At 43.8% G+C, this 26310-nt stretch overlaps 1 protein-coding gene across 4 annotated transcripts in view; it reads right to left on the reverse strand.

Annotated features, from left to right (window-relative positions):
- fig4a (FIG4 phosphoinositide 5-phosphatase a) overlaps positions 1-26310 on the reverse strand; it is a 211939-nt gene that overhangs the window by 57884 nt on the left and 127745 nt on the right. For all 4 annotated transcript variants that reach the window (XM_038799189.1, XM_038799185.1, XM_038799187.1 and 1 more), the window contains 4 exons: positions 18185-18243; positions 17447-17597; positions 13826-13909; positions 387-582 (listed from right to left, as the gene is read on the reverse strand). In XM_038799189.1, coding sequence (XP_038655117.1) covers positions 387-582; positions 13826-13909; positions 17447-17597; positions 18185-18243 — 490 coding nt within the window. The remainder of the gene's footprint in view (positions 1-386; positions 583-13825; positions 13910-17446; positions 17598-18184; positions 18244-26310) is intronic.

The following is a 26310-nucleotide window of genomic DNA, read 5'->3' on the forward strand; positions in this document are numbered from 1 at the left end:
ATCAAATTTAGTCACCCCTCCATTCTGATTTTCAGTTTTATTCCTTTCTCCTTTATTGTGATAGAATGATGAAATACCTCCAGCAATGTAATTAGGTACAGAAGGCGCGCAGCAGCTGTTTAGACCAGTTTTCCCTCCAAAAAGGTATCTTGCTTCAAAATATTTTATTAAACTACATCATTTTAATATATGCCATTCTTTTCAATTATTAATTAAGTAGTATATAGATGTGCACTTTTGATACCAAGGCATTGGGCAAGGTACTGGAAAATGGGATTAAAATACTGAGGTTGTTGTTTTTGACTGGCGCAGAAGCGATGGGCCAAAGGGCCTTTTCTGTGTTGTTTACCTCTGAGTCTATGAATTGCATAACATATATTTATTACCTCAGGAATTTTGGTAGCATCCCCGAACTCTGTAATTTTTACTGGTGTTGACCGTTGAGACATAGGACCGTCTTCCTCTTTGTCAGTTCCCGAATCATCCTCAGAACTACTCGAAACGACCTCCTCTGATGGTGGTGGTGGAGCACTTGCTACTGTTTTACGTTGTAATACAGCCTCTTCCTTATTACTCTTGTTACTAAAGAAAAGATTTTAGGTAAATTGTACAAAAGAATAATTTTGATTTGAAAATACATCATCTAGGTAATATTACCCTACTCTATTGTAGCTGAGAAGAAAAATACAAAGTATTTTTCTCTTTATTCTTTGATGGATATTTGGCATTGCTGACAAGGCCAGCATTTGTTCCTAATCCCTAATTACCCTTGCTAAGCCATTTTCGTGGGAAGTTGGTCATTGCTGTGGGTCTGGAATCACATGTAGCCCAGACCGTGCAAGGATGGCAGATTTTGTTGCCTGACAAGGACACTAGCTAGCCAGCTGGAAGTTTTTGCGACAATTGATGATACTTTCATGGTCACCATTACTGAGACTAGCTTTATATTCTAGATTTATTAATGGAGTTCACATTTTGCCAGCTGCCAAGGTGGGATTTGAATCCATGACCCTCGAGCATTAGTGTGGACCTCTGGATTACTAACGTAGACATTACCACTATGCCGACTCCCCCTAAATGCTGTGGTATATACTCTAAAATAAAAATATTTTAAACTTAACAGAATTCATCTGCATGCCATTTTACATTTTTGATGGTAAATGATTGCTACTCAAGTTAGAGGATGTCCAGGATAAATCTTGCAAGTTACTGCAAAAATGGTGGAGAGCATTTTTAAAAAACATCAAGTCTAATATTATCATATAATTTGTATGTCAGGTATTCAAATTGTACACAAAGGGCATAATTTACTAAGCATTTTCAAATGTTTTCCAATTAGAAGTTACTATTAAAGATACCGGAAATCTCTCACTATCTTATCTAACATTCGTTCATCAACTAAAATTACCAAAAACAAATTTTCTGGTTATTCATTAATTTTCTGTCCTGGGCCCTCACGATGAACAAATTAGCTACCGTGCTGTTCTTACTAAAGTGATTGCATTCGAAAAAAGTAATCAATTTGGTTTAAAATATTTGGAACATTCTAAGAACGCTATATTTTGTTCCTTTCTGCTCCCCTTTGAATAAGCAGCAGTAATAACCTACAGGATGTTTGCAATAACTACAAATGGAATTACAGGTAGAAATCGGAGGCTACAGCATTTCTTTGGACAGGCTGAAACTAAAAATAATCACATAGAGCCTGGTGTGCTAAGTTCATTAGGTTGTACAAATCAGCTTTGACAAAGGGTTATCTGGACTAGAAATGTTAACTCTTTTCTCCCCCTACTGATGCTGCCAGACCTGCTGAGATTCTCTAGCATTTTCTCTTTTGGTTTCAGATTCCAGCATCTGCAGTACGCAGTACTTTGCTTTTGTCCAAAGAAGCTGCTGTTGTCAATCCAAAGTCGATGAGTACTGCTGACTTAGTGGCACAAAACAGGATCAGACATGGCATAGTGGCAGAATTCCTGCCTCCGAGTCAGAATGTTGAGGTATCAATTCTCATTTCGGAGCTCAAGTGCATAATTTACGCATATTGCTGAAAAGTCACATTTTTAGAGGTGCAACATTTCCCATGAGATGATAAATCAAAGGCCCATTGGCTCTTTGAGACAAATGCAAAAGATTCCATTGCACTATTTTTAAAGGTGTCGACAGTAGCCATGATGTGGAGATGCCAGCATTGGACTGGGGTGGGCACAGTAAGAAGTCTTACAACATCAGGTTGAAGTCCAACACGTTTGTTGGGAATCACTAGCTTTCGGAGCATGACTTGATGAATGAGCTACACTCACGTGATGAAGGAGCTGTGCTGCGAAAGCTAGGTGATTCCAAACAAACCTGTTGGGACTTTAACCTGGTGTTGTAAGACTTCTTACTATTTTTAAAATTCGGGTTCACTCGCTATGGTGTCCTGGTCAACATCACTAAAACAGATTATCTGGTCATCACCATATTCTGATTGTCCGATCTTGTTGTGCTTCAGCATTTCTTAAATTAGAAAGACTTGCATTTACACAGCTCTTTCTGTATTACCTATACAAGTTGGAAAAGATAAACTGTTTAGAATTTTGATGCTGTGGTGTGAGGTGCTCCGGAGGGTGAATGCCTCAACCTTGTGCGCGAGGTTGGGGCTGATACAGCTGAAGGTAATGTATAGGATGCACCTCACGAGGGCGAGGACGGGCCAACTCGCCCAATAGAGGTTGCAGAAGAGGATTCTGGGAGAAGTCAACTCCGTAACCTCGACTGCACTGCGAGTAGTCGAAGAACCCCTCCAGTGACAAACAGGAGGAAGATCATTGTCCAATAGAGATGGCAGAAGGGGATTCAGGTGAAGTCAACTCAGTCACCTCAACTGTACTGTGGGTAGCTGAAAAACTGGTGTTAAAGAGCGGTTAAGCCCAAAACACTGCATTAGTGTTTCCCTCCCTCCCTACCTCCACCTCTAAACAAAACAAAAAGCCACCTTGAGGAGGAAAAGAAAGGGTAAAGAAGGATATCACAGTCAGCAGATTGATTCTGGACGAAGTCAACTCAGTCACCTCGACCAGCAGGTGATTGGCTGGTGACTAGTAAGTTGTCTTTCCTTTCATTTTTCTCTTGACATTGTAGTTGTTGTTGTAAGTTAACTTAAGGGTTAAAGGGCAACATGTGGCGCAGTGATTAGCATTGGGTCTGCGGCGCTGAGGACTCGGGTTCGAATCCCGGCCCTGGGTCACTCTGTGTGGGGTTTGCACATTCTCCCCATGTCTGTGTGGGTTTCACCGCCACAAACCCAAAAAGATGTGCAGGTTAGGTTGATTGGCCATGCTAAATTGCCCCTTAATTGGAAAGAAAAAAAAATAAAAAATTGGCTACTCTAAATTTATAAGAAAATCTTAAAAGTTAAGACATGGCAGAAGATCATGTGTCATGCTCCTCTTGTGCGATGTGGGAGTTTAGGGGCACGCCCACTGTCCCCTGTCCCTGGCTCCTTCATGTGCAGGATGTGTGTCCAGCTACAGCTCCTGTTAGATCGCTTGATGGCTCTGGAGCTGCGGATGGACTCACTTTGGAGCATCCACGATGCTGAGGAGTATTGGATAGCACGTTTAGCAAGTTGGTCACACTGCAGATACAGAGTACTGAGGGAGATAAGAAATGGGTGACCACCAGACAGAGGAAGAGTAGGAAGGCAGTTCAGCGGTCCCCTGCGGCCATCGCCCTCCAAAACAGGTATTCCGTTGGGGGAAATGGCTCACCAGGGGAAGGCAGCAGTAGCCAAGTTCATGGCACCATGACTGGATCTGCTGCGCAAGAGGGCAGGAAAAAGAGTGGTAGAGCTATAGTGATAGGGGATTAGATTGTAAGTGGAGTAGACAGGCGTTTCTGCGGATGCAAACGAGACTTCAGGAAGGTATGTTGCCTCCCGGGTGCAAGGGCCCTGGATGTCTCAGAGCAGCTGCAGGATATTCTAAAGGGGGAGGGTGAACAGCCAGCTGTCATGATGCATATAGGCACCAACAATATAGGTGAAAATCGGGTTGAGTTCCTATATGCTGAATTTTGGGATAGATCAACAAAAGTAGGACCTCAAAGGTAGTAATCTCGGGATTGCTACCTGTGCCACGTGCTAGTGAGAGTAGAAATTACAGGGTAGACAGGATGAATGTGTGGCTTGAGAGATGGTGCAGGAGGGAGGGATTCAGATTTTTGGGACATTGGAACCTGTTCTGGGAGAGGTGGACCATTACAAATCGGACAGTCTACACCTGGGCAGGACAGGAACCAATGTCCTCTGGGGGTGGGGGGGGCAGAGAGTGGTTATTCAAGGCAGCGAGTCTGGTGGGCTGAAGTGCATTAGTTTCAATGCGTGGAGTATTTCAGGTAAGACAGATGAACGTAGAGCTTGAATTATTACGTGGAATTATGATGTTGTTGCCATTACAGAAACTTGGTTGAAAGAGGGATAGGACTGGCAATTAAACATTAGATGCTTCAGGCAAGATAGAGGGTGATGCAAAAGGGGTGGGGGAGTTGCATTATTGGTTAGGAAGAATATCACAGTTTGGGGGACACCTTGGGAGGGTTCAGGCAGCGAGGCAATCTGGGTAGAGCTCAGGAATAGGAAGGGTGCTATCACAATGTTGGGGGTTTACTACAGACCTCCTAACAGCCAGCGGGAGATAGAGCAGCAGATATGCAGAGCAGCAGCTATGCAGAGCAGCAGATATGCAGATAGATCTTGGAAAGATGCATAAACAATAGGGTGGTTGTGGTGGGTAATTTTAACTTTCTCTATATTGACTGACACACTTATTGCTAGAGCCATGGATGGAGAAGAATTTGCAAGGTGCGTTCAGGAGGGTTTCTTGAAAAAATATGTAAATAGCCCAACTCAGGAAGGGGTCATAATAGATCTGGTGCTGGGGAATGAGCCCGGGCCTGGTGATCAAAGTTTCAGTGGGAGATCATTTTGGGAACAGTGATCATAATTCTGCAAGTTATAGGGTGCTCTCGGGGGTGTGGGTTGGAGGAGGGAGGATTTCGGACATATACCGGGTGATGCAGGAGGTAGACGAGGCCTCGGTGGAGGAACTGAAGGGTAAATGGGAAGAGGAGCTGGGTGAGGTGATTGAGGAGGGGACGTGGGCGGATGCCCTGGAGAGTGTGAATTCCTCCTCTTCCTGTGTGAGGCTTAGCCTCATACAGTTCAAGGTGCTGCATAGGGCCCACATGACCGGGACGAGGAGGAGTAGGTTTTTCGGGGGCGAAGACAGGTGTGCTAGGTGCTCGGGGAGCCCAGCGAACCACGCCCATATGTTTTGGGCGTGCCCAGCGCTGGGGGAGTTTTGGAAGGGGGTAGCAAGGACGGTGTCGAGGGTGGTGGGATCCAGGGTTAACCCAGGCTGGGGACTCGCAATTTTTGGGGTTGCAGTGGAGCCGGGAGTGCAGGAGGCGAAAGAGGCCGGTGTTCTGGCCTTTAGAAGCCCGTCGGAGGATCTTGCTCCAGTGGAAGGATGCAAGGCCCCCAAGCGTGGAGGCCTGGATCAATGATATGGCGGGGTTCATTAAATTGGAGAAGGTGAAATTTTCCCTGAGGGGATCAGTACAAGGGTTCTTTAGGCAGTGGCAGCCTTTCCTGGACTTCCTGGCGGAACGGTGGGGAAATAGGCCGGCGGCAGCAGCAACCCGGGGGGGGGGAGAAGAGGGTTTGGATCAGTGGGAGGGAGAACTGTGTACATGGGTTTGTGGGATGTGGCGGGTGTTATCTCTTTCCCTTTTGTTGTTTGGGTGTTCTTGTTTTTTTTCCCTTTTGTTTATAGTTGTTTTTGAAGTTGGGTGGGTATTGTTCTTGGGGTGTTACCGCGGTTGTTTTGTTAATAGAGTTGAGATGTTTATATTTTGTAAAAATTTCAATAAAAATTATTTAAAAAAAAAAAATTCTGCAAGTTTTAAGCTGCTTATGGACAAGGACAAGAGTGGTCGTGAGGTGAAGGTGAGAGGCTTTGAAATATTGATTTGATTTATTATTGGCGCTTGTATTAGTACACAGTGAAAAGTATTGTTTCTTGCATGTTGTACAAACAATGCATACCGTACACTGGGAAGGAAGGAGTGACTACAGAATATAATGTTACAGTTATAACAAGATGCAGAGAAAAGATCAACTTAATATGAGGCAGGTCCATTCAAAAGTCTGGTGGCAGCAGGGAAGAAGCTGTTCTCGAGTCGGTTGGTACGTGACCTCAAACTTTGGTATCTTTTTCCTGATGGAAGAAGGTGGAAGAGAGCATGTCCGGGGTGCATGGGGTCCTTAGTTATGCTGGCTGCATTTACGAGGCAGTGGGAATTATAGATAGTCAATGGATGGGAGGTTGGTTTGCGTGATGGACTAGGCTACATTCACAACCTTTTGTAGTTTCCTGTGGTCTTGGGCAGAGCAGGCTCCATACCAAGCTGTGATACAACCAGAAAGAATGCTTTCTATGGTGCATCTGTAGAAGTTGGTGATAGTCGTAGCTGACATGCCAACTTTCCTTAGTCTTCTGAGAAAGTAGAGCTGGGTTGGCTTTCTTAACTATAGTGCCGTCATGGGGGGGGGGGATGATTTGAAAATCGATTTGGAGGGGAATTTGGCCACACAGTCATAGGTGTATAAGGAATATAGTAGGGGGCTGAGGACATAGTCTTGTGGGGCACCAGTGTTGAGGATGATCGTGGAGGTGGTGTTGTTGCCTATCTTTACTGATTGTGACCTGTGGGTTAGAAAGTTCAGGATCCAGTCGCAAAGGGAGGAGCCGAGGCCAAAGAGTTTGGAGATGAGTTTCGTAAGAATGATGGTGTTGAAGGCTGAGCTGAGCTGTAGTCGTTAAATAGGAGTCTGACATATGTGTCTTTGTTATCTAGGTGTTCCAGGGTAGAGTGCAGGGCCATGGAGATGGTGTCTGCTGTGGACCTGTTGCAGTGGTAGGCGAACTGTAGTGGATCAAGGCAATCCGGGAGGCTGGAGTTGATTCGTGCCATGATTAACCTTTCGAAGCACTTCATGATGATGGATGTCAGAGCCACTGGCCGATAGTCATTAAGGCACGCTGCTTGACTTTGTTTGGTACAGGGATGATGGTCGTCTTCTTGAAGCAGATAGGGGCCTCAGGTTGTTGTAAAGAGAGGTTGAAGATGTCTGCGAATACTCCCGCCAGCTGATCCGCGCAAGACCCGAGTGCTCATCCGGGTATCCCATCCGGGCTAGTGGCTTTCCGCGGGTTGACCTTTGAGAAGGCTGCTCTGACGTCTGCAATGGTGATCTCAGATGCAAGTTCATCCGCGACCTCTGGGGCGGAGGGCTCGCTCTCACTGACCTCTTGCTCAAAGCATGCATAGAATGCGTTGAGCTCATCAGGGAGGTGTGCATTGGAGCCGGCGATTTTACATGCTTTCATCTTGTAGCCCGTTATAGCTTGCAGACTTTGCCACAGATGGCAGGGGTCCGTGTGGCTAGCCTGGGACTCGAGCTTGGTCCGGTACTGTCTTTTGGCATCTTTGATGGATTTCTTTACACCATATCTGGCTTTCTTGTACAGGTAAGAATCATCTGACTTGAACGCCTCAGACCTAGACTTCAGGCAGCAGTGGATATCCCTGTTCATCCAGGGTTTCCGGTTGGGAAACATGCAGATTTTGCTTCTTTGGCGCACAGTCTTCTACACACTTACTAATGAAGTCTGTTACTGTAGTGGCGTACACGTTCAGGCTGGTTTTTAAATACTGACCAGTCCACCGTAGGAGATTATCAGATTCCTCAGATCAACAATGCACAACTTTCTTTGACGGATTCTCCCGCTTCAGTTTTTGCTTAGAAGCAGGGAGCAGGACCAAATGTTGTTGGCAAACAGGATTAATGGAAATCCTAAGGCGTTTTATACATATAGAACATAGAACAGTACAGTACAGAACAGGCCCTTCGGCCCTCGATGTTGTGCCAAACAATGATCACCCCACTTAAACCCACGTAACCCGTATACCCGTAACCCAACAATCCCCCCATTAACCTTACACTACGGGCAATTTAGCATGGCCAATCCACCTAACCCGCACATCTTTGGACTGTGGGAGGAAACCGGAGCACCCGGAGGAAACCCACGCACACACGGGGAGGACGTGCAGACTCCACACAGACAGTGACCCAGCCGGGAATCGAACCTGGGACCCTGGAGCTGTGAAGCATTGATGCTAACCACCATGCTACCGTGAGGCCCCGAATATGTAAAGAACAAGTGGGTAGCCAGAGAAAGGATTGGTTCATTCAAGGATATTTGGAGGGAATCTATGTATGGAAACAGAAGAAATGGAGATACTAAATGAATACTTTGCCTCAGTATTCACCAAAGGACTTGGTGGATGAGGAGTATAGGGTATAGTGTGTAGATATTCTGAGTCATGTTGATATTAATAAAGAGGAGGTGTTGGGCATCTTAAAAAACATTGAAGTAGATAAGTCCCCAGAACCTGATGGGATCTACCCCAGAATACGGAGGGAGGCAAGGGAGGAAATTGCTGGGGCCTTGAAAGTAATCTTTGTATCCTCATTGACTACAGGTAAAATTCCAGAGGACTGGAGAGTAGCCATTGCTGTTGCATTGTTTATAAAGGGTAGCAGGGATAAATCAGGAAATTACAGGTTGGTGGGTCTTACGTCTGTGGGAGAGAAATTATTGAAAAAGGTTCTTAGAGACAGGATTTACTCATATTTGGAAACAAATCATAGAACTGAGAGTGCAGAAGGAGGCCATTCGGCCCATCGAGTTCTCACTGGCCCTTGGAAAGAACACCCCACTTATGCCCACACTTGCAAACTATCCCCATAACCCCACCTAACCTTTTTGGACACGAAGGGCAATTTAGCATGCCTAATCCACCCAACCTACACATCTATGGACTGAGAGAGGAAACTGGAGCACCTGGAGGAAACCCACACAGACACGGGGAGAACGTGCAGACTCCGCACAGACAGTGCCCAAGCAGGGAATCGAACCTGGGACTGGATTTATTAGTGATGGACAACATGGTTTTGTGAAAGGGAGGTTGTGCCTCACTCATTTGATAGTTTTTTGAGGCAGTGACAAAGATGATAGATGAGAGAAAGGCAGTAGATCAGGGGTGGGCAAACTACGGCCCGCCAAAGGTCTTTATGCGGCCCACCAAGTCATTAAAAAAATTTAAATTTTTTTTTTTTTTAAGGTTAATGGGGGGGGGGGGGGGCTGTTGGGTTACTTACTGGTATAGGGTGGATACGTTGACTTTAGTAGGGTGATCATTGCTCGGCACAACATCGAGGGCCGAAGGGCTGTTCTGTGCTGTACTGTTCTATGTTCTATATGAGGCGTCCAGAATCATAACCTGGTGAAGTAATTATTTTACTTAATATACTATGCGGCCCTTTAAAATTGTGAATTTCTGAAAGTGGCCCTTGCACGGAAAAGTTTGCCCACCCCTGCAGTAGATGTTGTATACATGGACTTCAGTAAAGCTTTTGACAAGGTAACTTGTGTTTGACTGGTACAAAAGGTGAAGTCACATGGGATCAGAGGAGAGCTGGCAAGTTAGATACAGAACTGCCTTGGGCACAGAAGACAACCCTTCCGTTGAATTTCAGTAGAAAGGTGCTGTTCTGAATGGAAAGCTGTGACTAGTGGCATTCCACAGGGATCAGTTCTGGGGCCTTTGTTGTTCATAGTGTATATAAATGATTTGGAAGAAAATGTAGCTGGTCTGATTAATAAGTTCACAGATGATACAAAAAATTGGTGGAGTTGCAGATAGTGGAGAGGACTGTCAAGAGGATACAGCAAGATTATAAACTGGTTGGAGTTTGGGAGGTGTAATGGCAGATGGGGTTTAATCTGGACAAGTGTGAGGTAATGCACTTTGGAAGGTCCAATGCATGTAGGAATTACACAGTAAATTGTAGAACTCTTGAGTATTGACAGGCAGAGATCTGGGTGTGCATGCCCACCGATTACAGAAAGTGGCAATGCACATGGATAAGGTGGTCAAGGCGGCATACGGCATGCTGGTCTTCACCGGTCAGGGCATTGAATATAAAAATTGGTAAGCCATGTTGTAGCTGTACAGGACCTTAGTTAGGCCTCATTTGGATATACAGTTCTTGTTGCCACATTACCAGAAGAATGTGGATGCTTTAGAGAGGGTACAGAAGTGGTTTACTAGGATGTTGCTTGGTATGGAGGGCATTAGCTAGGAGAGGTGAGATAAACTCAGTCTGTTCTCAGTGGAACGAAGGAGGTTGAGGTGGCGACCTGATAGAGGTCTTCAAGATTATGAGTGGCATGGACAGAGTGGATTTCAGATGCCCTTTCCTAGGGTAGGAGTCACGTACTAGGGGCCATAGGTTTAAAGTGCATGGGGAAAAGTTTAGAACAGATGCGCGAGGCAAGTTTTTTTTTACGCAGAGGGAGGTAAATATATGGAACATGCTGCCTGGGGAGGTGGTGGGTGCAGGTACAATAGCGGCGCTTAAGGGGTATCTAGACAAATATATAAATTGGGTGAGAATGGAAGGATGCAGACTCCGTCAGTGCATACGGTTTTAGTTCAGGCAGATACCATGGTCGGTGCAGGCTTGGAGGGCTGAAGGGCCTGTTCTTGTGCTGTATTGTTCTTTGTGGGAGTGGAGGATGTATGTGAGGGGTGTGGGAGGAGCCCCGCAAACCATATTCATATGTTTTGGTTCTGCCTGAAGTTGAGAAGTGTTGGAGGGGGGATTTCAAGGTCATCTCAGGGGTAATGCATGTGAACTTGGAACCAGGCTGCCTAGAAACCATTTTCGAGGTGTTGGACCGGCCAGGGCTGCAGGCGGTTGTGTGGGCAGATATTTTAGCCTTCGCCTCGCTGATTGCCCGGAGGGGGGGGGGGGGGGGGGGGGGGGCGTTTCTGTTGGGGTGGAGGTCAGCTTCTCCGTCCTGTGCCTCGGCTTGGCAGGGGGATCTACTGGAATTTTTGACTCTCGAGAGGTGAAGTTTGAGCTGAGGGGGGAGGATAGAATGGTTTTGAAAATTCATAGGGATTATTTATCATGCACTTTCAAGAATTGGTTGCCATCGAACAATAGGGGGAGGTCAGGGGTTGGGGTTATTGTTGTTCTTGAGTACACTGTTTACGGGATGATTGTTAATTTTCTTTTGTTTTTTTACTTGGAATGCACGGGTGATGTTTGGATTTGTATGTTGTAGGGGAGGCTGTTTGAGGGATTGGTACTGTATTTGTTATTGCTGGTTTTCTTTTGTTGTTTATTTGATGAAAATGTGGAAAGTGAGGAGAATAAAAAGATTAACAAAATAATAATAATTTTGATGCTGGGACTTAGCAGTGAAACAATTAGTTACACTTTGATCATCTTCACCTACTAAATGCTTTTGCTAGTATATCTTTAACTAAAGGAATTGCAAGAGGTGCTGCCAGTGTTTTACTGCCACTTGATGCTATGAAGCAAATAATATGTTACAGTGAAACCATTTTTCGATTTGAAGTCAAAATCCTCAAGTCACATAAACTCAACGACAATGATGAAAATGTTGAACAGCTTTCAAGACCTCAGAAAGCAGTTTACAGCCTAAGTGTAGTCATTGTTGCAAAGTAGTAAATACTGCCAGTTTGTGCACAGCAAATGCGACAATGACCAGATAATCTGATGCTGATTGATGGATAAATATTGATTAGGGCATTGGGGATAACTCTGTACCTCTTCAAAATAGTGGCTGTTGGATCTTTTACATCCGCTTGCGGGGACAAATGGGGACTTTCTTTACTGTACCATCCATAAGAACAGCACCTCTGGAACAGTGCTTCCTCAATGCTGCCTTGGAATGTCAGCCTAGATTTCTGTGTACAATTCTTCTACCTGCTAACTCAGAGGAAAGAATGCTGCCAATTGAACAACACCTGATACTGAATTACAAAGGGAGAACAGTTCGAAAATACAAAAACACAAAATTACAGATGCTGGGAAACTGAAATAAAAACAAAATGCTGAGCAGATCTGGCAGCATCAGTGGAGATAAAAGTCAACATTTCAGGTCTATGACGTTTCATCATGTCAAAAGTGCTCAATTGATTGTAAAGTGCTTTGCAATATCCCGAGATTGTGAAAGGCATTTCACAGATGCAAGTTTCTTCTTTAATCTTTAGTTTGCAAAAGGCTCATCAGTGCAAGACTAGGAACTCTTGTGTACTAATGCTGCACCCTGATCTGAAGAAATTTCTTTGTTTCAGACGTTGAATGGCAATTTAATACCATATACATCAGTGCAATTTCTGTTACTGAGGTTTGGTTTAACTGGACCTTTCAGCAAACATTGTTCAATAACTCATGCCTATTAAACTTTGTCAAAATGAACTTCGGCAGATTCAACATTCTGCATTAATTGTACAAGCTGGAGAAAATAAACAAATTATTTGGCATTTTCCTGCTGGGACCTGGCAGTGAAATATAATCCTTTATACTTTGAACTTTAAATTTGAGGAGTTTGACAGATTTTTAATTGGTAATGGGTTGAAGGGTTATGGAGAATGGGAGGACAGTGGAGTTGAGGCCAGGATGGGATCAGCCACGATCACATTGAGGGTCTTCGGCTCGGGGGTCTAAATTGGCTATTCCTGCTCCTAGGTCATGTGTTCAAGGGAGGAGGTGCTCTGGCTGATTTTGCAATCCAGCTCTTGGTCTGTAACATTGTAGGTAGCAGATGAGGAACGTCTCAGCCATGATAGAATGGCAGAGCAGACCTGATGGGCCGAATGGCCTAACTCTGCTCCTATATCTTATGAATGCAGCTTATGAACCTATGATCATCTTCACCTATTAAATGTTTTTGGAGACACATGTTTAACTAAAGAAAATACAAGAAGTGGGTTCAGGAAATTGTTTTCCTGCAACATATTATTAAGCAAATCAAATGATTCTTTGGATTGGATCCAAATTTTTTCCCTTGTGCCGAGTCACAAAACCTCAACTATGACAATGAAAATGTTATAACATTAAGAAGCTGTCTAATATTGGATGTCAGGTGCCTGCCCTTCACAAATCCCATCTGATCCTTCCTGATTACCTCCGGGACACAATCCTCTATTCGGGTGGCCAAGACCTTTGCCAGCAATTTAGCATCTATATTCAAAAGGGAAATTGGCCTGTACGATCCACAGCTCTCCGGGACCTTGTCTCGCTTCAGGATGAGAGAGATTGATGCTTGTGACAGCGTTGGTGGAAGCACTCCCAGCTCCTTGGACTAGTTAAAAGCCTTAACCAGAAGCGGCCCCAGTAACCAAGGAAACTTTTTATAAAATTCCACTGGGAATCCATCTGGTCCTGGGGCCTTACCCAATTGCATCGCCTCCAATCCATCTATCACCTCCCCAATCCCAATTGGGCCCCCCAGATGATGAAAATGTTGAACAGCTTTTGAGGCTAGAGAGGGGGGGTGGAAAAGAACAAAAGGATGAGATAGAACAAAAGGCTGACAGTGCAAAAATACCTGAAATTTAAAAAAAGAAAAGCAATGAGGAATAATGCTTTGTGTTCGGAAACATTAATTCTGTTTCTCTCTCCACAGATGCTGCCAGAATCATTGTATTTTTAGCATTTTCCATTTTCATTTCAGATTTCCACCATCAGCTGTATTTTGCATTTGAATTTCAGTTTTATTTATTTGTATATATCCTACAAGACAAATTCTTGTTAAATTAATAATGACTATTAAAAGCAAAATGTTTTGTACAGTTAAATGAATAGAGACAACCAATATAGTTACCAGTTTTTTTTTACCTCAACATGGATTTGCCAGTTTCTTCTGGTTTGCGAATAGTGAAAGGACTTGGGTCAATTCCAAAATGCTTTGGCATGAAGTCCCTTTAAACAAAGAGTACAATAAAGCTATGGAATACCAAAAAAAAACAGCCACACACTTTTCTGATTTTAAAACAAACATGAAATACATCAAAATTGGTCATAATTCAACAGAAGCTGTACCAAAATACCAGTGCCCGCGGTTCACCTAATAATCTTTATTGTCACAAGTATTCTTATATTAACACTGCAATGAAGTTACTGTGAAAAGCCCCTAGTCGCCACATTCCGGTGTCTGTTCGGGTACACAGAGGGAGAATTCAGAATGTCCAATTACCTAACAAGCACATCTTTCGGGATTTGTGGGAGGAACCGGAGCACCCGGAGGAAACCGACGCAGACATGGGGAGAACGTGCAGACTCCGCACAGACAGTGACCCAAGCCGGGAATCGAACCTGGAACTGTGAAGCAACAGTGCTAACTACTGTGCTACCGTGCCACCCTAGCTAGATAAACACTATTGTGCCAAAAGTTCATTTGATGCGATATATTTAATATTTAATTTTTACTGTTCAGTTAGAATGACTGATATTTTAATTTTTTTTGGAGCGAGTGTATTTATTTCAAGCCCTTAAGAAAATGCATTGGGGAGCCTTTTCGAACTCCTGCAGCCCACCCACAGTGCGGGTGGGGAGAGAATTCCAAGACTTTTACCCAACAAGAGTGAAAGAATGACAATATGGTTCAAATTCAGGTTGTGTGGAATGGGACCTCCAGGTGGTGATGTCCCCATTTATCTGTCGTCCTTATTCTCGTGTTTGAAAAGTGCTGTTGAAGGAGCTTTGGCAAGTTACTGCAGAGAATTCTATGGATGGTACATTTTATTGCCACTGTGTGCTGGTGGTGAAAAGAATTATTGAAGATGGTTACAAATACCTCATTGCCATCAAACCAGAGGACCAACCATGGTTGAATGAGTAAAGAGGAGCATGCCAGATGCAGAGCCACATATATCTAAAAATAAGTTATCAACTTGGTGAAGCTACAACACAAGACTCTATGTGTTTGAAGTGGAAGCAGCATGCTATCAACTGAACAAAGTGATCCCACCACTATCAGATCAGATCAAAACTCTGCAGTCCATACACATACCACATCAAATCATGAATGGTGGTGGATAATTAAACAGCTAACTGTGGAATAGAATGTTCTACAAAAATCCCAATCCTCAGTGATGGGCATGCCATCAGGTCAATGCAAAAGACAAACCCAAATCGGGCTCCGTGTCAGGCTGATCCGGGGCACCTGGCTCGCTTTGTCTAGCTCGATCTGATTAATTAAATGATTCATTAAATACCCGTTGAATATCGAGGTTTTTCTCGCCGCTGCTGCCGCCGAGAAACAACCCCCCTAAACGTGCCCGACAGAGTGTTTTACTTTTATGTCCGCGGAATCTCGTCCATTAACTGTAATGTCTGATTTTCTGTGTATGACTACGCCAAGCTGTTGCTGGATTAGTCTGTGAGACACCTCTCCCAATTGTGGCCCAAGTCCCAGATCATTCCCAGGAAGCAGTGGAGGCTGGGTCATTAAATTTATTCACAGCCGAGTTAGATAGATTCTTGACAGTCAAGGAAGCCAGAACAGATTAGAATCTTTGCAGTGCAGATGAAGGCCACTCGGCCCATTGTGTCTGCACCGGCCCTCCGAAAGAACACCGTACCTAGACCCACTACCCTGCCCCCATCGCCATAACCCCAGTAACCTGCACATCTTTGGACTGTGGGAGGAAACTGGAGCAGCCGGAGGAAATCTACGCAGACACAAGGAGAACGTGCAGATTCCACAGTCACCCATGGCCGGAACTGAACCTGGGTTTCTGGAGAGGTTGCAGTGCTGACTACTGTGCTGCCCTAGAATACACATTGTTATGAGAAGCAGCGAGGAAAGTGGAGAGCAGGCCAATGATCAGATCAGTCATGACTTTATAAAATGGCAGAGCAGGCTTGAAAGGCTGACTGGCCTACTCCTGCTCCCAAGTCCTATAGAACAGTACAGCACAGAACAGGCCCTTCGGCCCTCGATGTTGTGCCGAGCAATGATCACCCTAATTAAACCCACGTAACCCGTATACCCGTAACCCAACAATCCCCCCATTAACCTTACACTACGGGCAATTTATCATGGCCAATCCACCTAACCCGCACATCTTTGGACTGTGGGAGGAAACCGGAGCACCCGGGGGAAACCCACGCACACACGGGGAGGACGTGCAGACTCCACACAGACAGTGACCCAGCCGGGAATCGAACCTGGGACCCTGGAGCTGTGAAGCATTGATGCTAACCACCATGCTACCGTGAGGCCCCTATCTTCCTATGTATTTTAGTGAAGGGGACTTTGAAGGGTTGATTGTGCAAGATGCAGGCCGCTGTCATTTCCAGTGCCTGGATTGATGTTGGCTGATTGGTCCGGTTTTGTTCTTGTTTGACTTCTCAGTGGTGGTTTGATGCAACTGAGTTGCACACCAGGCCATTCCAAAGGACAGTTAAGAAAGTAGTCACATTGCCATGGGTTTGTAGTTTACATGTAGGCCAGACCGGTTGAGGACAGCAGATTACCTCTCCTGTTTAGAGAAGATGGGTTTTAACAACAATCTGATGGCTTTGTGATCATTATGGATGAGACTTGCATTTAATTAATGGAAATTAAATTTCCCCCACATGTTGTGGGAGGATTTGAACTCATGTCATCCGACATTAATTTCCGCCTCTGGATTATAATAATCTTTATTTTTTATTTTTATTTTTTTTTAATTTAGAATACCCAATTAATTTTTTTCCAATTAAGGGGCAATTTAGCATAGCCAATCCACCTAGCCTGCACATCTTTTGGGTTATGGGGGCGGAACCTACGCAAACACGGAGAGAATGTGCAAACTCCACACAGACAGAGACACAGAGCCGGGATATAATAATATTTATTCGTGTCACAAGTAGGCTTACAGTAACACTGCAATGAAGTTACTCTGAAAAACCCCTAGTCGCTATAGTCTGGCGCCTTTTCGTACGCAGAGGGAGAATTCAGAATGTCCAAATTACTCAACAAGTATTTGGGGACTTGTGGTAGGAAACTGGAGCACCCGAAGGAAACCCATGCAGACACAAAGAGAACATGCAGACTCCGCACAGACAGTGACCCAAGCCGGGAATCGAATCCGGGTCCCTGGCGCTGTACTAGTCGAGTAACATCACAACTATGCGGAATGTCAGAAAGGAGGCTGCAATGATCATTATAACTATGCAGGCAATTATAGAATGTGGCATTGACGCTGCTCTAGCTCCATTCTAAATAGAATGTAATGCACAAGGTCTAATTCCTAAAGTGGTGGAAATATCACTGAAGTTTCTGTACATTATCTATGCAATTAACTCTTCTCGCAATGTTGATCAAGTCTCAAGGATAAAGGTACTGTAGGATGTGGTCCTTAAGCATTCTGAAAGTAAAACGGTTGAAGTTCTTTAAAAAAAATTATTTGCATTACAATTGGGGCATTGGGCACAGCAGGGGTTATCCAAGTGTGTGAATAGATTACATACTTAGCTGAATTTGTCATCGTCAGACAAAATGTATCATCAAAACAGCTCAGTTCATATGGCCTGAAGAATTCAGTGTATATGTCAATCTCTTCATCAGATTTATCCATCTTCTTCATGACGGTCATTTTTTTAAGGTTCTCAGTGCAAGGAACTAAAGATGTGAACAGAGGAAAATATTTTATTGTGGATTTAATTACCTGAATGATTATAATAACATATTGAATTAACATAAAAAGAATATTCCAGGCTGCAGTTTTAACATACAAACTGGTCAAGTATTATAAATACAGCAAGCATATTTGTTTGAAGCAAGAAGTTACTGGGCCAAAAATGCCAAATTTTATTTTTCAAGGTGTTTAGTTAAAAAGCTGAATTTAAAAAAAAGTGTTACACAGTTTTATTAGCTATATAGCTATGGTATTTAATATGACAAACATCAACATTACACACTGAAGGATCTCCACAGAAATGTCTTGCTCAAACTATACATTTCCCTTATTCATTATGGTACAGGCCAATTCAGGATTCTAAATGTGGTAGATACATCAGAAGTATTAGCATTATGGCGCCTGCGAGGGTAACAATTAAGTTTGCAGTAAATTAAATTTTAAATAACGTTTTGGTGTTCTTAAAAGTGTTTGGCAAGTTATATATAATTTATGTTATATAACCTTTCAAATACTTGTAAATGAAAAGCACCAGTCAGTTCAAGCTAGTATGCAAGCTATTTATTCCTACCTTCATCAAAAGGCAATGGTAAATGTATTAGCACCTCCGGTGTCCACCAATGGGTATAGCTTCAAGAAATATAAAAAAGGTAAGTATTTATAACATTTGATATAGAATATACAAAAACTTAGGAGTTTTGCTTATTGAAAAACAATAGTCTAGTATGGAGTCAGGTGCAAGGTATCAGAATTGATAATGTTGGGACAAAAGTATCAAACAAAGCTATTTACTTGGGTTGGCTGACTTTGGGAAGCTGTGTTTCACAGGGGCCAGCGTTGGGACCACTGTTATCCAAATTAATTGTTTCAGTAAGTGATGGACTTGGGCATCAGAAATACAATTTCAACATTACATATGACACCAAATTGGCACCTAACATTGCGATAAATACAAGACAACATTAATAACATTGCAGAATGGGTGTTTAAATGATTTTTAACGTAAATGTGAAGGCCTATGTTGATAGGAGAAATAAGGAGGCCACTAGATCGAATATGTAAAAAAAATTCTAAACAGTGTCAGCAACAAAGGAATTGAATTGAGGGCACAGATTTACAACACGTTGAAAGTAGTACCACAGTTTTACTAAGGCCAAAAAATTGCAGAACACAGTGCATTTCCAAAGGAATAGAATTGGAAAGCAGCACAATGATGTTGAAACTGTACACAATCTTGGTTAGATCAATTGAGTATTGTGAACAATTCTAATCTCCATATGACAAAAAGATACAGGGACACTAGAAAGGAGAATACAAGATTTACAACTATGATGCTAGAATGGAGAGGTTTTAAATACTATCAGGAAAGGCTAAATTAGCTTGTCTTAAAGTAGGCTCATAAGATATAGGAGCAGAATTAGGCCATTTGACCCTTCGAGTCTGCTCTGCCATTCTATCATGGCTGATATGTTCCTCATCTGCTACCGACAATGCTACAGACCAGAGCTGGATTGAGAAATCAGCCAGAGCATCTCCTCCCTGGAACACATGACACAGGTTCAAACTAACAGGGGTAAATTTGAGACTTCTTTGCGCAGACTGATCAAGACATACAATGATTGAGTATTGGACGCTGAAATCATTAAACAATTTATTGTCGTAATTGGCTGAGGGGATGGACATGGGAAGCTCAAAATTATGGCAACCTTTTGGGTGCACAAGCCAAGGTGGTTCAAATGGTTTGTCTCATCTTTTGGCTTTGCGATTTAAATTTATATTTTGTCTCATCATAAGAGGATGGTCACGTCAGTAACCCTAACTGATTAAAGTGAAGAGCATTCTCATATGTAACTTTCCAGATTTAAAAATGATTAAACATTCATATGCTAGCGACAAAAATATAAAGGGTTGATGCCAGTTTGATTGGTTGTATATTTACAAATACGATGGCTTGAAACTATACAAGTCATTACACATCAAAATATTTATGCAGCTACAGAATATTTAATGTCAAACATTTATGGAGGGAGAGCTTAAATCATATTGTAGCACAAACAACTAACTAGCAAATCAGACCTTTGCCAGCAATTAAAAGGAACATTAAAGAGAGAGGCTAGGCCTCCAAAAACATTAGAAAATTGTTGATAATAATCTACTTTCATCTGTGCTTTTATCTGAATGAATAGCATTGCACTCATCTCATGGTAGCTCCATTTGTGAAAGTGTGGTAAATTAATGCTAGACATAAAATTATTGAGGTGAAGCAACTGAGACAGTTTCTCATGCTTGGTTTGATGAACACCAAATTAGTTTGAGGTTTACAAAGCTATGTCAGATATGGCTCGGTGGTAGTACTTGCTGATGAGACGGAATGGTGTGGGATCTACCCTCTTCCGGAGGCTTGAGCAGTGGCCAGGGGTCTGTCGGGAAGATAAGTTCACCTCTTTAAAAACTTACCTTCAGAGCTGCAGGAAGTCGGTCGTGGGGATTTCTGGGAAGATTTGTTAGTCCCTGTATATAAGTTGGGTGGTTGCTAAACCCGAGACACTACACTTGTAGTGTCCCCCACCCTTCCACCTCCACTAACCTCCCCACCCTTCCACCTCCACTAACCTAAGGGGTTGAGTGAATATTAGGTAAGCTCTTCCTTTCTTTTTCTTGTTTTATGGGCCAAGTTCAAAAGGCAAGGCAGGTGATTTTGCAGGAGATAAATAATACCATAAATGTTATAGAATGTTATAGAAAAGTAAGCCTTGAAAGTAGGCATGTGACACAGGTTCAAACGTGCTGTTTGGGGCAGCACGGTAGCATTGTGGATAGCACAATCGCTTCACAGCTCCAGGGTCCCAGGTTCGATTCCGGCTTGGGTCACTGTCTGTGCGGAGTCTGCACATCCTCCCCGTGTGTGCGTGGGTTTCCTCCGGGTGCTCCGGTTACCTCCCACAGTCCAAAGATGTGCAGGTTAGGTGGATTGGCCATAAAGAAAATTGCCCTTAGTGTCCAAAATTGCCCTTAGTGTTGGGTGGGGTTACTGGGTTATGGGGATAGGGTGGAGGTGTTAACCTTGGGGAGGGTGCTCTTTCCAGGAGCCGGTGCAGACTCGATGGGCCAAATGGCCTCCTTCTGCACTGTAAATTCTATGTAAAAATCTATGTTATCGCGAGGGGATGGCAGGGAAGGCAGTGCAATATTCCTCCTGCAGAATGTTTGAGGTGAGGGACGCTGTCAGTGTCCCTGCTGATTTCACCTGTGGGAAGTGCACCCATCTCCAGCTCCTCAGAAACCGTGTTAGGGAACTGGAGCTGGAGGAACTTTAGATCATTCAGGAGGCAGGGGTGGTCATAGATAGAAGCTTCAGGGACGTAGTTACTCCGAAGAATAAAGATAGATGGGTGACAGTGAGAGAGGCTGGGAGGAAGCAGTCAGTACAGGGATCTCCTGTGGTCGTTCCCCTTAGTAACAAGTATACCGCTTTGGATACTGTTTGGGGGTGGGGGGGGAGACTTACCAGGGGTAAGCCATGGGGTACAGGTCTCTGGCACAGAGTCTGTCCCTGTTGCTCATAAGGGAAGGGAGAGGAGTAGAGCATTAGGCATTGGAGACTCCATAGTTAGGCAGATAGATAGGAGATTCTGTGGGAACGAGAGACTTGCGGTTAGTGTGTTGCCTCCCAGGTGCCAGGGTCCGCGATGTCTCGGATCGTGTTTTCGGGATCCTTAAGGGGGAGGGGGAGCAGCCCCAAGTCGTGGTCCACATAGGCACCAACGACATAGGTAGGAAAAGGAATGGGGCTGCAAGGCAGGAATTCAGGGAGCTAGGGTGGAAACTTAGATCTAGAACAAACATTATCGCTGGGTTGTTACCCATGCCAGGTGCCAGCAAGACGAGGAATAGGGAGAGAGAGCAGTTGAACGTGGCTACAGGAATGGTGCAGGAGGGAGGGTTTCAGATACCTGGATAATTGGGGCTCATTCTAGAGTAGGTGGGACCTCTACAAACGGGATGGTCTACACCTGGACCAGAGGGGTACTAACATCCTGGGGGGGAAATGTGCGGATGCTCTTAGGGAGGGTTTAAACTAGTTCAGCAGGGGGTTGGGAACCGGAATTGTAGCCCCAGTATACAGGAGGTTGAGAGTAGTAAGGTCATGAGTAAGGTTTCAAAGTTGCAGGAGTGTACCGACAGGCAAGAAGGTGGTTTAAAAAGTGTGTCGACTTCAATGCCAGGAGCATCCGGAATAACGTGGGCGAACTTGCAGCATGAGTTGGTACCTGGGACTTTGATGTTGTGGCCATTTCGGAGACATGGATAGAGCAGGGACAGGAATGGTTGTTGCAGGTGGCGGGTTTAGATATTTCAGTAAACTCAGGGAAGGTGGTAAAAGAGGGGGAGCGGTGGCATTGTTAGTCAAGGACAGTATTACGGTGGCAGAAAGGACGTTTGATGAGGACTCGTCTACTGAGTTAGTATGTGCTGAGGTTAGAAACAGGAAAGGAGAGGTCGCCCTGTTAGGAGTTTTCTATAGACCACTGAAAAGTTCCAGAGATGTAGAGGAAAGGATTGCAAAGATGATTCTGGATAGGAGCGAAAGTAACAGGGTAGTTGTTATGGGGGACTTTAACTTTCCAAATATTGACTGGAAACACTATAGTTAGAGTACTTTAGATGGGTCCGTTTTTGTCCAATGTGTGCAGGAGGGTTTCCTGACACAGGATGTAGATAGGCCAACGAGAGGGGAGGCCACATTGGATTTGGTACTGGGTAATGAACCAGGACAGGTGTGTGATTTGGAGGTAGGTGAGCAATTTGGTGAAAGTGACCACAATTAGATTACGTTTACTTTAGCGATGGAAAGGGATAGGTATATAACGCAGGGCAAGAGTTATAGCTGTGGGAAAGGCAATTATGATGCGATGAGGCAAGACTTAGGATGCATCGGATGGGGAAGGAAACTGCAGGGGATGGGCACAATTGAAATGTGGAGCTTGTTCAAGGAACAGCTAATGTGTGTCCTTGAAAAGTATGTACCTGTCAGGCAGGGAGGAAGTGGTCGAGCGAGGGAACCGTGGTTTACTAAAGTAATTGAATCACTTGTCAAGAGGAAGGAGGCGGCTTATGTAAAGATGAGACGTGAAGGTTCAGTTAAGGTGCTCGAGAGTTACAGGTTAGCAAGGAAGGACCTAAAGAGAGCTAAGAAGAGCCAGGAGGGGACATGAGAAGTCTTTGGCAAGTAGGATCAAGGATAACACTAAAGCTTTCTATAGATATGTCAGGAATAAAAGAATGACTAGGGTCAGAGTAGGGCCAGTCAAGGACAGTAGTGGGAAGTTGTGCGTGGAGTCCGAGGAGATAGGAGAGGTGCTAAATGAATATTTTTCGTCAGTATTCACACAGGAAGAAGACAACGTTGACGAGGAGAATACGGAGATACAGGCTACTAGACTAGAAGGGCTTGAGGTTCATAAGGAGGAGGTGTAGCAATTCTGGAAAGTGTGAAAATAGATAAGTCCCCTGGGCTGGATGTGATTTATCCTAGGATTCTCTGGGAAGCTAGGGAGGAAATTGCTGAGCCTTTGGCTTTGATCTTTATGTCATCATTGTCTACAAGAATAGTGCCAGAAAACGGGAGGATAGCAAATGCTGTCCCCTTGTTCAAAAAGGGGAGTAGAGACAACCCCGGTAACTATAGACCAGTAAGCATTACTTCTGTTGTGGGCAAAGTCTTGGAAAGGTCTATAACAGATAGGATATATAATCATCTGGAAAGGAATAATTTGATTAGAGATAGTCAACACGGTTTTGTGAAGGGTAGGTCGTGCCTCACAAACCTTACTGAGTTCTTTGAGAAGGTGACTAAACAGGTGGACGAGGGTAAGGCAGTTGATGTGGTGTATATGGATTTCAGTAAAGCGTTTGATAAGGTTCCCCACGGTAGGCTATTGCAGAAAATACGGAGGCATGGGGTTCAGGGTGATTTAGCAGTTTGGATCAGAAATTGGCTAGCTGGAAGAAGACAACGGGTGGTGGTTGACGGGAAATGTTCAGACTGGAGTCCAGTTACTAGTGGTGTACCACAAGGATCTGTTTTGAGGCCACTGCTGTTTGTCATTTCTATAAATGACCTGGAGGAGGGCGTAGAAGGATGGGTGGGTAAATTTGCAGATGATACTAAAGTCGATGGAGTTGCGGTCAGTGCGGAAGGATGTTACAAGTTACAGAGGGACATAGATAAGCTGCAGAGCTGGGCTGAGAGGTGGCAAATGGAGTTTAATGCAGAAAAGTGTGAGGTGATTCATTTTGGAAGGAATAACAGGAAGACAGAGTACTGGGCAAATGATAAGATTCTTGGTAGTGTGGATGAGCAGAGAGATCTCGGTGTCCATGTACATAGATCCCTGAAAGTTGCCACCCAGGTTGAGAGGGTTGTTAAGAAGGCGTACGGTGTGTTAGCTTTTATTGGTAGAGGGATTGAGTTTCGGAGCCATGAGGTCATGTTGCAACTGTACAAAACTCTGGTGCGGCCGCATTTGGAGTATTGCGTGCAATTCTGGTCGCCGCATTATAGGAAAGATGTGGAAGCATTGGAAAGGGTGCAGAGGAGATTTACCAGGATACTGCCTGGTATGGAGGGAAGATCTTATGAGGGAAGGTTGAGGGACTCGAGGCTGTTTTCGTTAGAGAGAAGATTAAGAGGTGACTTAATTGAGGCATACAAGATGATCAGAGGATTAGATAGGGTGGACAGTGAGAGCCTTTTTCCTCGGATGGTGATGTCTAGCATGAGGGGACAGAGCTTTAAATTGAGGGGAGATAGATATAGGACAGATGTCAGAGGTAGGTTCTTTATTCAGAGAGTAGTAAGGGCGTGGAATGCCCTGCCTGCAACAGTAGTGGACTCGCCAACATTAAGGGTATTTAAATGGTCATTGGATAAACATGGAGATGATAAGGGAATAGTGATGGGCTTTAGAGTGGTTTCACAGGTCGGTGCAACATTGAGGGCCAAAAGGCCTGTACTGCGCTGTAATGTTCTATGAGCACATAATTTAGGTTCATACAAATGCAATACTGAAGGAGCGCTATATTATCAGAGATGCCATCTTTCAGATGAACGATAAAACCAATGTTGCATGCACCTTCCTAAGTGGATTTAAAAGATCAAATGGCACTAATCAAAAGGGGTGTAGCGTAGCTATCAAGTATCTGGGAATACATTCTTGTTTGTTCTGCATCATGTGATGTGTACTGACCTCAGCAGAGTGCGCGGGCTTTGAGCAGATCAACACCTTGATTGTATGGACAGCACCCTTAACAAACCTCTCATCATGTAGACACCTCCACAACATTTCTCTTTGTGGTAACAATAGAACAGGATAGAAAATGGCAATGGGGATTAAGGCAGAAAAATCACTGGAAAGAAGATTTCTTTGACTAACTGTAGGACGGCATCAGGAGCATCAGAATATTCTTGGGACCAGACTCGCGCACACACGGATGGTGGGGGTATTTGAAACCTGGGCCCCAGATCATTACTAATCCAGCGACAGTACCACTGGATTAATGTCTCAAAGGTGTGTTTTATTGCAAACAACTTCCATCCAGAACATCTGCACCTCCTCTTTTTCAAAGATCCACACATCAAATTCGAAGTGGGTTGAATGGAGTGCAATGTTATTTAGATGATACACTGTTCAAGTGAACAGGAACACTTAGAGAATTTGGGAGCTACACTGAAGCTGTTACAGAGTTAAGAAGAAATGTGATGACTTTTTCCAAGTCATCCATAATTTACGTTGGGTCATATTATCGACAAAGATGGTTTACACAAAGAGCTAAAGAAAATGTCAGCAATCTTCAAAGGTACCACATCCTCAAAAATGTGACAGAGTAAAAGGTCATTTTTAGGATTGATCAATTATTATGGTAAATTTGTGCTGAATTTCACAACACAATTGAAGCCTTTACACACGTTGCTATGCGTCAAACAGGCATGGCACTGGCCAGAAGAAGGCAAGAATGCATACAATGAAGTGAAAGAAGCTTTACTGAAGTCAGAATGTTGGTTCATTATGTTATGGGCCAGGGTTTAGAGAACCCCAAAGTGCATCATGGAGTTCACCTGACCCACAACTTTTAATAGATTGTGGTATGGGGAGCACACGGCCCACACTCCAGGTGTGGAACAGCAGAAATGGAAAAGTATTTTTTTAAGCAAAACAATGATTATTCTATGAACTCTAGTTAAACTTTTTAAAACATAGTGAACATCTTAGCAACCATCAATTCAAATACAACCCCCAAAAAAACAACACTAAGTAATCCTTAATAACTTCTCAAACAACATCCAGAAGACAAAAGAAACACCTTTTAACAGAAGCACATTAGGTATACATTCACTACTGAGAACATATATAATTCTGAATTCACCAAATGATAAAGAGACAGTCTTTTCATGGCAGAGAGATCAACAGTACACCTGCTCTGTCTGGCTTCAGCTCCAACACTGAAAATGAAACTAAAACACACCCTGCAGCAAACAGCCCAAAACGAAAGTAAAAAGCTGACAGGCAGCCCAGCTCCACCCACACTCTGACATCACTGATAAACACCCATTTCTTAAAGGTACATTTCTTAAAGGTACTCTCACATGACAATTACTATCCCAAGATGAAGTTGTAACCTGCGTGTGATACCTCA

This window comes from Scyliorhinus canicula, chromosome 6, assembly GCF_902713615.1.
Source record: "Scyliorhinus canicula chromosome 6, sScyCan1.1, whole genome shotgun sequence".
Lineage (NCBI taxonomy): Eukaryota > Metazoa > Chordata > Chondrichthyes > Carcharhiniformes > Scyliorhinidae > Scyliorhinus > Scyliorhinus canicula.